Consider the following 15,665-nt stretch of genomic DNA (forward strand, 5'->3'; position numbering starts at 1 on the left):
AAGAAACAAACTCATCTATATCTAGGATGGCCTGACGGCGAGTCAATTTTAAGCCGTTTTAAATTTTTGGGTGAACTATTCCTTCAAGCAAAAAAGAAGACTTGTGAGAGAAACTAAAGTTCATGAACTGAGAATGGAAAAAATATGTAGAGCAGTCAACCATATCAAGCACAAAAGAAGCCATTACTCAAACTGTTTGAGTAATGGCTTCTTTTGTGCTTGATATGGTTGATATGTTTGAGTCAAACATAAGAGTTAGTGAGGAGTCTGAACTTGCAAGGGACTATACACATGTACAATAGCTCGGGGTCAGTAAGATTTTTTAATGTTTTTGAAAGCAGTCTCTTCTACTCATTAAGGTTGCATTTATTTGAGCAAAAAATACAGTGAAAACAGTGATATTGTGAAATAGCATTACAATCTAAAATAACCGTTTTCTATTTTAATATATTGCGAAATGTAATTATTCCTGTGATCAAGGCTGAATTTTCAGCATCATTACTCCAGTCTTCAGTGTCACATGACCCTTCAGAAATCATGCTCAAGAAACATTTCTAATTATTATCAATGTTGAAAACAGTTGTGCTGCTCCACACAGCGGGTAAAATTAGTATTGAACGCATCACCATTTTTCTCAGTAAATATATTTCCAAAGGTGCTGCTGACTTGAAATTTTCACCAGATGTCGGTAACAACCCAAGTAATCATACATACAAATGAAACAAAACAAATAAGTTCAGAAATTAAGTTATGTGTAATAAAGTGGAATGACACAGGGAAAAAGTATTGAACACATGTGCAAAAAGGCATGGAGAGCCAAGACACCAGGATAGCATTTGTTGAAATCTTTTGTAACATTATAAACGTCTTTACTGGCACTTTTTAAATGCATAATTGAATGCACCCTTATTGAATAAATGTCTTAAAAAAAAAAAACCGTGAATAGTAGTGTATGCACGTGAAATTAAAAATCAAAGACTGAAAGCTGACTATTGTGTTAGAGCAGTGAACCATGTTCACCTCTGTGTCTGTCATACAATGTTTCTTTTTCTGTTTACAGTTTATATTTCCATACTTCTGTTTTCCAACTGCATGAAAGATCATAGCTACTGTAGATGTGCTTAGATGAAATGAGCAGGTTTATTTATGGGCTTTTTATATGTGTTTTAATGGACAGGACAGTGGACGGAGAGAGAAATGAGGAATGTCATGACAATCTGGACTCGGTCCTCATCTCCACTGAAGCAGCACATTAATAATGAACTATTCCCTCACAGTTCATGGCTGATATGAAGCGATGACGTAAACTGTATTAGACAGCTCTTATAGCAAATCCTTGTGCTCATTGTTCTCAGGCATACTGCCATTAATGAAGCAGGACAGTGTTTGATGATGCAGTGCTCTGATGCCTATGTGAACTGACAGACGAACACATAAAAATGAAATGTTATGTACATTTTTGAACATCAGTCACGCATGTACTGTAACTCTTCCCACCAAACTAGACAAGACAGAAAGGGACCATGATTGAAGTTTGATACATACTGAGCAGTGAATTGAAACATGCACATGTATGGAAACTGGATTCAGATTAAAAAAAAAAACGTGTATTCACATATTTCACAAATTCAAAGTCTGTATCGCCATGTCAACTTTATATAGATTGCTCTTGCTAAACAATGGACTACTTTTATTAATTCATGGCAATCACATTGCTTATGATAATTGATTATGCATGTCTCAAAATATAATTAAAAAAGGACACTGTAAACTAATAGGTTTACATTAAAACATGACGAAAGTGTGACGCAGTCGGAACGTAGCCAATCGAAATCGTTTTGGGATAAAGTGGGCGGGGCGCGCAGTTTATTATTTACAGTACTGGAATTCGAAAGCGCAGTTTGTTACTCCAGTGTCTCCTGAATAAGTCATTATTACTATTTAGGAATGTTCTGGTAGCAATTAGAAATTTGTTACAACTGTTATTTGCTGCTGTTACATAGGACAGATTTCGAGAGGAATATTAATATTAACTTGATCAATATATTGTTACATTTTACAATATGGACGTTTTTGGCCAAAATAAGTCACAGATGAACACCACCATTCCGACTGAAAACTGGACATCTGTAAGTAGTATGTCTCAAAATATAATTAAAAAAGGACACTGTAAACTAATAGGTTAAACTAATTTATAGCTTATAAAATAACGCGATAGTTAATGCGACTTTCAGTTCTGACTAAATATTGCCTGATGTGTTCGAGCACAGCCTAAAAACCCTGATGCATGCTTACTGTCATCACACCGACAGTTTAAACGACGTTGTCACGGATAGTTTGGCATAGTTTCACGCATAATTTGAAAAAATGTAAAATATTTCGGTCCAAAACAAGATGTCCTTGCTAATACAGACGGTTCCGTGAGCCAAAACAATGCGCCACTATTTAGTCATGCCTAGTGAGGCGCGCGGTCGCTTTGAGCGCCGAACATACATTAAAACATGACGAAAGTGTGACGCAGTAGGAACGTAGCCAATCGAAATCGTTTTGGGATAAAGTGGGCGGGGCGCGCAGTTTATTATTTACAGTACTGGAATTCGAAAGCGCAGTTTGTTACTCCAGTGTCTCCTGAATAAGTCATTATTACTATTTTGGAATGTTCTGGTAGCAATTAGAAATTTGTTACAACTGTTATTTGCTGCTGTTACATAGGACAGATTTCGAGAGGAATATTAATATTAACTTGATCAATATATTGTTACATTTTACAATATGGACGTTTTTGGCCAAAATAAGTCACAGATGAACACCACCATTCCGACTGAAAACTGGACATCTGTAAGTAGTTTTACAGCATTTTACATAAACTAGAGAATATATCATAGTTATGCTGCAAACGCACACATGGAGACTCATGGAGATTTTCTTTAAATGATCGTTTTAAACTGCAAAATGATCACAATTGTTTAAAATATTTGAGAAATAATAATAAAATTCAAACACGCTGATTGTTATTTAGCATGTTATGAATCACGGACTTCTGTAAAGTAGGATATTCCCAGACGCTTCATATCTGGGTCATGTATTATCATAAACTCATAAAAACAGGCTATTGTCTTGCGTTTTGTGTTCTACATGCCTAAAACAAACACAGGCAGATTAAATAAACTTCTCCTTTTCTTTTCTTAGATATACTCTATAGTTCGATGGATACAAATAACAATGGCCGTCCTAAGGTATCTATTCATTTTTAGTTTTGCAGTCATTTATTAAAGAGACACGTATTAATAAATGTTTATGTCTTGTATTTATATTTACTAATAATTTGCCTTCCAGCATTTTAGGTGCTGGCTCCATAATCGTATGTGCCTGTTTAAAAGGACTAGTAAGAAAACCAGAGGTAAGCCTCCATCTAATATATATATACACTGTGAATTATTAATAATATGTTCAAACAAATATGTCATTTTGACCACTAAAACAAACCTCTGTTTCAGGTGCTGCCGTTATTCTTGTTAAGTGTAACAGACCTGCTGTTAGCTTTGAGTTGGATGTGTGGAGGTCTTCTCTTCACCCAGTCCTGTAAATCTTACGCCACCTGCTACAACCTCCACATAGTGGAACAGGTACAAAACCAACACAATATCATGCAGAAATAATGCTTATCACAGGCAGAAGAAGAGGACCTTTCTGTACATGCCATGTTTTTGCATCACACTTCCACAAATAAAGCCACGTGCACAGGAGCAGTCATGTTTGATTGACTAGTGCATGGTCACAACTTTTAAAGGAATAGTTCACCCAAACATGATAATGTGATAAAAATGTACTCACACTCAGGCCGTCCAAAATGTGGAAAAATTTGTTTCTTCATGGGAACAGATTTGGAGAAATGTAGCATTGCATCACTTGCTCACCGATGGATCCTCTGCAGTGAATGGGTGCCGTCAGAATGAGAGTCCAAATAGCTGATAAAAACATCACAATAATCCACAAGTAATCCACACCACTCCAGTCCATAAATTAATGTCTTGAGAAGTGAAAAGCTGCATTTTTTATAAGAAACAAATCTAACATTAAGATGTTTTTAAGTTAAAACTGTTGCTTCTGACATCTATAATATTGCTTTCTCTAGTAAAAAAGTAGTCTTGTCTGAATCAGGAGAGAAATATGCACAGACCAAGCATAGTTCACAAGCCAAAACAGTTCTAAACAAATATTTTAGATGGAGTTTGATGTTAGAGGACAACATGGGATGGACTTTTGGAAGAATTATTATGGATTATGTACTAATATTTTGGCCAGAAGTGAAAGTTTAAAGTTAAACTGTCTTAATGCTGGATTTGTTTCTTACAAACACACAGCTTTTCACTTCACACGATGTTACTTGATGAACTGGAGTGGTGTGGATTACTTGTGGATTGTTGTGATGTTTTTATCAGCTGTTTGGACTCTCATTCTGACGGCACCCATTCACTGCAGGGGATCCTCTAGTGAGCAAGTAATTTAATGCTACTTTTATCTAAATCTGTTATGATAAAGAAACAAACTCATCTACATCATGGATAGTCTGAGGGACTGTTCCTTATTAAATTTTAAATGCCATCAAAAGAATAATCACACACTTAGATGAACATTCTTTTCAGATGTTTAACAAGTCATTCATTGTCATCACTTTTAGTTAAGAAAATGTTTTTAACAAAAGGGTATTTTTAATATCCATTAAAAACCATACCATGTTACCAAAAAGTAATAGTGTATTTTTTGGGACATGGTCATACCATGATATTTTTTGAAGTACCCTGGAGTACCATATGACGTCCATGACATATACATATTGTAATTATTCAGTTTGATACTGCTATTTGGGATTGCATAAAAATGGAAAGTCTTTAGCCCATAAACTGTTCCCTGATTGGCATTTAAAGAATATGTGCTAAAAAAGAAAGAAACACAAATGAGGGAGGGACCTTTCTAACTCTGTGCTTCCTCCCTGCATCCTGCCAATGTGCTGCAGGCCTGAACATGTGTCTCTCATTATTGAGGTCTGCTTGTTTGGCATTTAACTAAAAAAATTCACAGGGAATAAAATCATGTGTGCTTGGGCAGTTTCACTTCAAAAACAAGTAGTTCTCAGCTCAGACACTAAAACCAGTTCGTTCAAAAACGCAGAACAAACATGGAACTGGGACGAGTCTGAAAAGGAAGTGAAGCAGCAAATTTGATTCATATTCTTTGCCCAGATAAAATTAGTTCTGCCCCACTTTTTAAAGTCTGCACATGTAACTGTGGATCGTCATGGGTGTGAGTGAACGTCACAGCTCAGTAATGTGTAGAGCCAAAGTTTTTAATTGGTTTGGTTTCTCAAGACTTGTAAGGCATTACACTCAAAAATCTTCTTTATTAGATTTATTATTAGATATGCTGTCATAAAACTACCTTAATTTGAAATGTAAAATGCCATCAAATGCCTGTGCTGATTTTGCTTTGTCTGTATCCAACAATTAATATCATACTTTGTATATAATCTGTTAAACTGAATCAATTTATTGCAGCAAAAGTAGTTATACTCTTTCATTTAAAATAATTATTAACTAACTTTAATAACCTAAAATGAAACATTTAGCCACTTCAGTATTTTCCCCATTAGATACAAGTAACATTGCATGAATGTGTGGCACAAAGTAACATCATTTGGACCCCTTAAATAATCATTCCTTTTTCTCAATTTTTGCAAATATTGTAGTGTTGGCTCCATTTGCAAGCCCAGCTATTTAACACTGTTACTTACGTAAATGTAAGAATCATTTATTAAACAAATAATAGGTTTAGCCCCTATTGTCTGTGGGAAAGTGCCCAGTTTTTAACATTTGAAACTGTTCGAGGAGAAAACGCCCTGAGGTTTGGAAAACCCTGTCTGAGCTCATGTGACACACTCACTGATGACTCATACCTGAGTTTATTACAAACGTTTATATTTTTAGAACTCAAAAACAGTCAAATGGCTAATCAAAATGATCTGGTTTTATCTGTTTAGGTTTTCCTCTTCCTCAAGCATTTGTCTCGTCATAGAGAGCCACTGCATTGTGAAATATGGAAAACGTTATTAACATTATCTTAATGTCATTTTAATCATGCATTATAACAGTTCTCTGGTATTGATAGGACAACAGAACTGTACTTAAAACTAGATTGTTACAGCAGAAGTGTAAATTCAGCGAAAGAGAGTACAAACGAGCAAGCCATAGTTCTCCCAAAAATGAATGACAATCCTGCAAACCTCTTTTGCTGCCTGTTGTATGAAGTAGTTTTATAGTATTGTTATGGTGCTGTTTCCATCCATTCACCTTTTCATGAGCTTTATGTATTTCACTCGCATTGTTAATCCAATATTGCACTGAATATGCCCACTGACGTATTTCATTGTGCATTTTTTACATAGTGCGAATTGTGTACATTTCTGTGACTGTTCAAATCAGGCAATACACACCCTGATCAAATATAACTAACAACTCTTGCAGTCAGCTGAGTTCAAACAAAACAGAAAGGAAAACCATGTTGGCATGAGAAAGATAAGTTATCTTATCATACAGAAGTTTCTCAAACCTGCAATGTCATTCAGTGCCTTTGCATTGCTTTGACATGAATGTCAACAAAGGTGCCATAAGACAATGTTTTCCAATCCTGGTCCTGGATTGAGAAAGAAGTGTGCTTAATTGTACTGAATGTGCACTTGTAGTGTACTTCAAATCTTTAGTTTTAACTAGTGTTATTACATTTAAAGTTCATTTTTAAATGTACTAAATTGCAGCTTCATTGCTATAATTTCGAATATATTTAAATACATGACATAGAAGTTCTAATAGAAATTATATGAAAATATACTTTAGTTCACCATTAATGCTTATCAGTACATTCAGCAGTACACTTTAACCATATTTCACAGACAACAGAAATAATTATAAAATTATATAAAAAGATGTACTTGACTGGGTCAAAAAAGCACTGTAGTTTAGCTAATTGCATTAATATAAATTTCAATTGTAATACATTTGAATTTAATTGCAGTTAACATGCAATTAAGTTTCTGAAAACATTTCATTCAGTTCATACTTAAGTCTATATTATTTTAAAGTACATTACTTCTGTATTAAGTCCTCTTCTTATTCTGAAAAGTATGCTGAAGTGTACTTCTTTTTCACACGGGGAAGCCCTGACTGTACACATTTACATGTCTCTCTCATCTCACACACCCAGCTGATAACCTGAATCAGGTGTGTTCGATAAGGGCGATATAAAATATAACACTTTAGTATAGGGACCAATTCTTACTATTAACTAGTTGTTTATTAGCATGCCTATTATTAACATATTGGCTGTTTATTAGCACTTAGAAAGCACTTATTCTGCATGACCATATTCTACATCTTTAATCCCACCCAATGCATAAACTTAACAACTACCTTACTAACTATGAATAAGCAGCAAATTAGGAATTTATTGAGGCAAAAGTTGTAGTGAATAATTTGTTAATAGTGAGTATTGGACCTTAAAATAAAGTGTGACCAAAATATGCCGTGTTGAGGGTATCAGGGTCAGGGTTGGAAAGCACTGCAATCACACAAACAAACAGTAATGTGAAAGTCGTGGCTTACAGTATTGCGACAGCATGGTTAGAATGTGGATGTGAACTATAACTAAGATATCTTAAACTTCTTTAACTTCTCCATTTGACTTTCACATCCTACAGATGCTTTACATGGCCTCGTTCTTCTACACGCTGCACTATGTTTGGGTGCTCTACACCGGACTAATGGGGAAGTACAAGAGACTCAACGGTTTCCCAGCCGAGGTAATCAAATCACTAATATGAACACATTTATAATGGTAATAAAGCAGCATAAGATAGTCTGCATGTAAACACTGGCAATGCTGACTAGCTTGTTTTTTTCAGAATGCAGCAAACACAAGAAGCTGCAGATGTCTTGGTCCTGTACTGTCATGGTAAGAACATAAATGATATGAAATATCACGCAAACTGATATTAAATATAGATGGAGAAACATAAATTTGTGTAAAGAAATGGTGCTGAAAAAGTACTGATAGAGGGTCATTTTACCCCACATTTGCAGTAAAAGTCCTTCAGTCTGGGGCAAAAGGCCTTCATGGGGACTCTAATGTAGATATAGACAAATTTACCACTATATAAAATTACCACAGCAGTTTCACTTCTTATTAATTCTTTGTATTTCATAACCTTTTAACTAAATATTTTGATTGAAAATGGTTTATTTCAATTAATTAAGCATTGGAATTTCTATCACTATTTAGTTCTATCACTGCAGTTCCCTTTATGTTTATTATCATTAGCTAAAACTAAAACCATAAAGAAAATTCAGAATTCATTACTTGGAACAAATGTTAACTGAAATAAAAATAAAATTATTAAAATAAAATTTTAATAACTTATTTTATTTCAGCTAGTTGCCATGCCACCATTTCTCATTTTCGTTTAGTTTTCACTTTAGAATAACTAAAACTAAATAAACTGTTTTTTTTTATTTTATATGTTTAAAAAAAACAACTAATAAAAACAGAAAACACAACATAATTACTAAAACTTTTAGTCACTAAAAATGAAAGTGAAACTAGAAAATATAAAAATAAAATCAAATTCAAAATATGAACATAAACTATAACAATATAGCAAAGATTTGTTATGGTTTAGCATGTGAATATTTGCATGTAGTTTATTCATTTATTTATATTGTATACATCCAAAATCCAGAAATAGTACATACACATGCACATTTGGAATATGTGACCTTCTCTGTGAAAACCCATAAAGTAATTTTTTTGTGATTTACTGTTTTCTACATAAAATCATCCTTTATAAGGTAAAGAACATTCTGTGAATACGTAACCTTTATATCTTTAATATTGACTGAGTAGGGCATGTCAAAGATTTAAATTATAGTGAAATTAATGGTTGAAATCAAACTTTGATGCTTGTTATCTCATAATTAGATTTTGAGACTTTAGCCTGAATTTCACAAAGAGGGTCACATATTATTTACAATAAATAAACCCATTACTTGTAATCCTGCATACTATTTAGGACAAATACCATGCAAAATAGTTGAAAATGAACAGAATTGAAGAATATAAAGCTTTTGGTTGACTGACTGTCTGTCCTGATCTCTCCATACAGTCTTTTGCCTTTAATGCTCACAGCGCCTGTGTTTGTAGCAGGAAATGTGTTTCAGTGTTACACAAACTTCACCCAGCCCTACAGGTCAGTCGAAATATATTCACACATGCACATGAAATGATTCATAAACTGTACTTTCTCATTACTATCATCATAACTTCATCAAAGCATCCTATTTGAACAAGCATATTATTATTAAAAGCGTGTAGCATTCAATTCAATAGTTGCCTCTAATCATAGTTTAGTTGTTTGAATGCATTCCAGACAGTTGTTTAATATGATGCTAATTCAGATGTGATTGTCTTCCAGATGTTTGCTGATGCATACAGGGGCTGTGTATCTCACCTCATCTGTAAATACAGAAATGACAGCATGTAGTATCATTCAAGACTACTGCATGACCATTTTCCTTACTACCTTCCTCGTCACCTTCATTGGCATCACGGTGAGCCGTCTTTAACATTGAACATGTCTTGATCTCATTTTTGAATATCTCAGAAATGTATGATTTAAATGAATACTACGGTTCAAATATTTTTTTCTTATGTATCATATTGTAAAATGTAATTTATTCCTCTGATCAAAGCTGAATTTTTAGCATCAATACTCCAGTCTTCAGTGCCTTCAGAAATCATTCTAATATGCTGATTTGATGCTCAAGAAACATTTCTGATTATTATCAATGTTGAAAAGAGCTTCATATTTTTATGGAATCTGATACATTTATTCCAGGACTCTTTGAAAAATAAAAAGTAAACAAAAAATGTCTATACTGTGACTTTTGATAAATTTAATGCATCATTGCTGAATAAAAGTATTAATTTCTTTTTAATTTTTTTTAATTTTTTTCTTTTTTTTTGAACTACTTTAACTTTAATTACAATCATAACTGAATTTAAGCACACTACAAATGTTAAGTTTAGTTTTATTTTATTTGATCATGACTCAACGACAAAAAAAAGACTGCTACAGAAAGGTTTTATATGGTAACATTAGCAAATGTAATAGCTAACATGAAACTGCAATGTACAATACTATAATTTCAATTTCTACATACTAATGTTTTTGAACATTTCAAGTTAATTAAAGCTTATTTTCAATGAAATTATATTTTGTTAATGTGTCATGGTAGAACATTAACCTAGATTAATAAGTGCTACAAAACATTGTATCCCATTGTCTATCCTGGAATAAATGTATCAGTTTCCACAAAAATATGAAGCAGGATAAATGTTTTCAACACTGATAATAACCAAAATTGTTTCTTGAGCAGCAAAGCAGCATATTACAGTAGTCAACATTTGAAGTGGATCAAAACCTTTCATCAAAGTTGTCCTAAAACCTAAAGCTTAAATGCGTTTTTTTTTCCTTAGGACAGCTCTGATTAACTTTTTTGATCCACTTGATCAAATATTGACTATAGAATGATTTCTGAAGGATCACGTGACACTGTAGACTGGAGTAATGATGCTGAAAATGAGAGGTGAAGCAATGATCTATGTAAATACAGCAGTATTTAGTAAAGACTAAAAAAAAAAAAAAAAACATTAAAAGCAATAAAAACCAAAACCACACAACAGCTGTACACTGGGAAGAATAGACAATGACTGACCTAGGGATGTAACGGTATGAAAATTTCTTATCACGGTTATAATGACCAACATGATCACGGTTATCAGTCTTATCACGGTATTGTTACAATGTGCTGGAAATGTTCAAAAAGTACTGACACACAAATAATTTCACCAAGTTTTACATTTAAAATCAACAAACAACAAATAAAATGAGTTTTTGTTTGCATAATCACTAAAACAATAACATTGCCAATGATGTCCGGATTTTAAATGACAACATGACTGACAACAGTTTATCTAATAGCATGTGCTTTGCTGCATGCAGCTTCGCGCTCCTGATGCGGCGAGTATAAACCAGGCTCTACACTCGAAGAGCTGCGCGTTCCTCAGTTGTTCAAATCGCGGTAATCGAATACAGTTATAGTGATAATTAAAATATGAAACCGTAATACTAACCGTGGGGTATTTTATCACGATTTATCGTCAAACCGGTAATCGTTACATCCCTATGACTGACAAACAAAGACTAAAACACAGGGGTATAAATACACAGGGTAACAAGAGGCTAATAAGTAACAGGTGAGGCTAATCAATTATCATGAGATAAACAAGAGAACTAAACACAGGATGACAGAACACAGGAACAATACTTCAAAATAAGATTCAATAAAACACAAGACAGGGGATTTTTGCTGCATGCAGCTTCGCGCTTCTGACGCGGCGAGTATAAACCAGGCTCTACACTCGAAGCGCAGTTCCTCAGTTGTTCAAATCGCGGTAATCGAATACAGTTATAGTGATAATTAAAATATGAAACCGTAATACTAACCGTGGGGTATTTTATCACGATTTATCGTCAAACCGGTAATCGTTACATCCCTATGACTGACAAACAAAGACTAAAACACAGGGGTATAAATACACACGGTAACAAGAGGCTAATAAGTAACAGGTGAGGCTAATCAATTATCATGAGATAAACAAGAGAACTAAACACAGGATGACAGAACACAGGAACAATACTTCAAAATAAGATTCAATAAAACACAAGACAGGGGAACATGTAACAGAAAATTCAGCTTTGATCACAGGAATAAATGACATTTTAAAATACATCCAAATAGAAAACATTTTAAATGAAAAAATATCACAATATTACTGTTTTAACTGTGTTTTTGATCAAATAAATGCAGCCTTGGTGAGAGATTCAAAAACATTAAAAAATCATTCAGACCCCAGACTTTTGAATGGTAGTGTAAGTGAATATAAGGCTAATGATTCTCCGGTCATAATCTAATTGTATTCCTCGTTTTTTTTTTAGACTCTCATGTGTAAAGCTTGCTCCCTGTACAAGCGTGTCATCACGTCTCAAGGTTTCTTTGGTGACAATCATTGGGAAACTCTGCGTCTCCTGGAACGGCGTATGCTGCTTTATCCCTCAGCCTTCTTCTTCTGCTGGGGACCAGGTGAGCACACATTTATACACTAGTTCAAACTTTTATATATAACGTTACTGAGACAGCAAATGAAGAACCTTTTCTTCTTTCCATAGTAAAGAGCTGTATGTGTCAGTATGTTTACTAACAATTTTGAGATTAATTGCCCTTCATGGTAACACTTTACTTAAAGCCTCTATGTATAATGCTTCATAAAAGTAATTTTAATGCACTTTATAATGCATTAAATGATCTCATGAATACTTTAAACACAGTTATAATATATAATAATACTTATTATTTATTCATATAGAAAGTATAAAGCATTAAAACACATGACAAACAAACTTTTAAATATTATAATGCATTTTAACTTTGGTTACAGTTATTTATGAAAATATATAATGCATTACAACATACATTATGAATACCTTTATAATGCATTAATGCAAGTCTTTAATTTATTAACAACCCCTGCACATGCATGGCACTTAAACAATATTTAGGCATAATTTCAGATTTATGTATTTGGATTGTATATAAGATTTCCATGCATTTGGATTACAGAGTTTTAACTAATATATAACTATAAGTAATATAAAAATTTGAACTATGAACTACTAAACTAATGTGATGCAAAACTAATGTGATAAAACTAATGTTATGCATATTTGTCAGAAATACATAAATGAAACAGGTAAGAATTCTGTAATATTATTAATGAACTTAAATACTGTACATAATGACCAAATCTATATATTAATTCTCAATAAATCAATTTTTTTTTTTTAAATCTCATACATTCTAATTAATTAATTATTGCTTGTTACACAGCTAGCCATATTATAACCATGTTCATACTTTATGACTGAATACATTTATTTTGACAATAAAGAGATAAGCATTTTTTTTAATAATGCATCCTGAAAATATGATTATTTAAATAAAATCAAATAGATGCAAATAATTGATAAAAAAAACTTTGAGTACAGAAATCTTACTTGTTTCATTTATGCATGATGTACAAATATGCATCACATTAATTTACTTAGTTTATGTTAGAGCTGTGTAATGCAAATCGATGGAAGTTTTATGTACAATTCAAATTTAGGCCTAACTCTTTTTTTTTAATTGAAATAAATCCACAGCTAAACACTCTATTTTCAGTGCTTTCCCTTAATGTTTTTTATGATCTCTTGTTTATTTCAGCACTAATTCTGGCCACTATGATGCTGGCGAAACCGGACATAATAGAGGGAAGGATGGGAGTCATTCTCTACATCCTACAGGTTCGCCAATACGCATAAAACTCCTAATAAAACAAAGGCTTTACCCATACTAAGTTACGAATGTAAAACGTTCCTGTTCTTTTTCTCGACAGGCCTTCACCTCTGCTTCTCAGGGTCTGTTAAACTGCCTGGTTTATGGCTGGACACAGCAGCACTTTCGCTCTCTCAGCGGCAGCAACACCCTACGGGACGCCAATACCCAGACTCCCCTGCTGCGCTCCCAGAAACGAAACTATGCTGCTTTGAGATCTGCTGCATCACTCACCAATTTTGTCTGACAGAGAGACACGCAAGAATCTCTGTAATGCATTGAGAAATGCATTGCATTGCATTGCATTGCTTTAAACCAAAACGACTGAGGAATCGAACCCATGACTTGGCTGTTGCAAGCGTCGTGCTCTACACATCGAGCTACCGGAGCCAATGCAGCACACACTGCTGTGTCAGAAAAACTGAAGACTGAAACGAGCAAAATATCTGTGTGGTCTGTCATGCGTGAAGACCAATGAAAGCAAACACAGCAGAAGCCGTTTGTTTTGCTGTGGTATTACCAACACCAGATGGCAGAAAAGGAAGTTCTGCTGAAAAGGGAGCTGAACGTTTGTTCTTCTACCTTGGTTTTGTTTTGATTTTTCAGATGCTGCACCTGCTGCTAGTTTAGCTGAGAAACCCACTTCAGGAAACCGTTTCATCATCCAGCCTCTATAATACTTGCTTTTGCAATGACATGATCGAGACTTTCAGGTCAAGACCCACTGCTGGGCTGTCAAAAAGGGAAAGACCGAAGGGGGATTCCGGCCAGAGGGAAATAGCTCTGAAACAGGATCTGAGAGGACTATGCTGCTGCTTTCCATCCACAAAAAATGCGCTGAACCCAACCACACATAGCGGGTATCAATTACTGCTGAAGGAGCATGAAATAAATATTTTTCTCTTAATAAACAATGCAACTGTGAGCAGGCTTCTCAGTGGATATTATTATTGAAGAATACAGCTGATGAGAAATATAAGTTGCAGGAAAAGTACCTTGTCAAGATAGTAGCAATAAACCATAAAATAAGCATTTTTCTTGAAAGGAGGTCTTTACAGTCATGGAAAACCTGGAGATATAAGGGAAATATTTAGAAACTGTGATTTTTAGGCTTGGTTCACACAAAAATGAATATTTTGTCATCAGTTACTCTCCCTCATGTCATTCCAAACCCATAAAACTTTTGTTTATCTTTGAAACACAAATGAAGATATTCTTAAAGTCCGTGTAAAGAGAATTCTGAGAATTGTTTCTAAACACATGTGGCCACGCCCCTAACACTATAATAACTACTGCGTATTAGCGTCAGAAGAAACAAAGGGCGATATTATTATAACATTCAGAAATCGATTAACGTCAAGGCTTTTAAAGGGAAATGCAGAAGAGAAGAAGTGATTATATCAAGATTAAGACTTGGACATACTGGTTTAAAATCAACCCTGTTTTTAATGGGAAAATGCATATCAGATAATTGTGATGAATGTAATGTTCCAGAAAATGTGGAGCATATTATTATGAGGTGTAAAAAATATAATGCAGAAAGGAGGATCTTGCAAGATAAGATATATGAGTTGGAACAAGAATGGAGTTTGAAGGGGATTTTGGGGGCAGATGAGAAAATGTGGGAATGTAGTAAGGCTCTCTTTAATTTTCTTAAAGATACAGGGTTAGAGCACAGTATATAGGAAATTTTTATTATATATATATATATATATTATTGTTTTTTTGTGTTTTTTTTGTATTATAACTATGCTAAGTACATGAAGCCCTGAAGTTGCACACCCCGGTACGGTAGGTGGCGGTATGCACCTGAACAAGTTGGTTAAAAACCAGAGAGAGAGAGAGAGAGCGTGTCAGAAGAAAAAAAAAAGACCATTCTGTTGCAGACCCAGTGGGATGAGGTTGATTCTCGGGTATATTCTCTGGATGTATAAATCCAATTAAGCTACTAGAGGTAGCATCAGTAGCATCCATTCAGGTTGTAGTGGTATTTGACAGTTGAGAGAAGCCGAGTTCCAGTGGTTTCAGTGCCAACAGCGGACACGCCCCCAGCTTTTGAGAGCAGAGTCCTAACGTTACTTATTTTTCCAAGATTTTGATATTTTATTTACTTGGCGTTTTTTT

General features: G+C 34.1%; 1 protein-coding gene across 2 annotated transcripts; it reads left to right on the top strand.

Moving 5' to 3' along the window:
- The first annotated feature begins 1,922 nt into the window (after positions 1 to 1,922).
- LOC107662092 (transmembrane protein 116-like) lies at positions 1,923 to 14,657 on the top strand. 2 transcript variants are annotated; one of them, XM_016451974.1, is made up of 11 exons: positions 1,923 to 2,129; positions 3,190 to 3,236; positions 3,337 to 3,400; positions 3,498 to 3,626; positions 7,751 to 7,852; positions 7,955 to 8,004; positions 9,212 to 9,295; positions 9,521 to 9,656; positions 12,107 to 12,251; positions 13,431 to 13,510; positions 13,603 to 14,657. In XM_016451974.1, the coding sequence occupies exons 1-11, from the start codon at positions 2,064 to 2,066 to the stop codon at positions 13,786 to 13,788; spliced, it is 1,089 nt and encodes a 362-aa protein (XP_016307460.1). In that variant the 5' UTR covers positions 1,923 to 2,063; the 3' UTR covers positions 13,789 to 14,657. The 2 variants fall into 2 exon arrangements, with proteins under 2 accessions (XP_016307460.1, XP_016307459.1); XM_016451973.1 differs by lacking the exon at positions 1,923 to 2,129 and adding an exon at positions 2,625 to 2,838.
- Positions 14,658 to 15,665: the final 1,008 nt, after the last annotated feature.

This window comes from Sinocyclocheilus anshuiensis, unplaced genomic scaffold (assembly GCF_001515605.1).
Source record: "Sinocyclocheilus anshuiensis isolate Anshui unplaced genomic scaffold, SAMN03320099.WGS_v1.1 scaffold431, whole genome shotgun sequence".
NCBI classification, from domain to species: Eukaryota; Metazoa; Chordata; class Actinopteri; order Cypriniformes; family Cyprinidae; genus Sinocyclocheilus; species Sinocyclocheilus anshuiensis.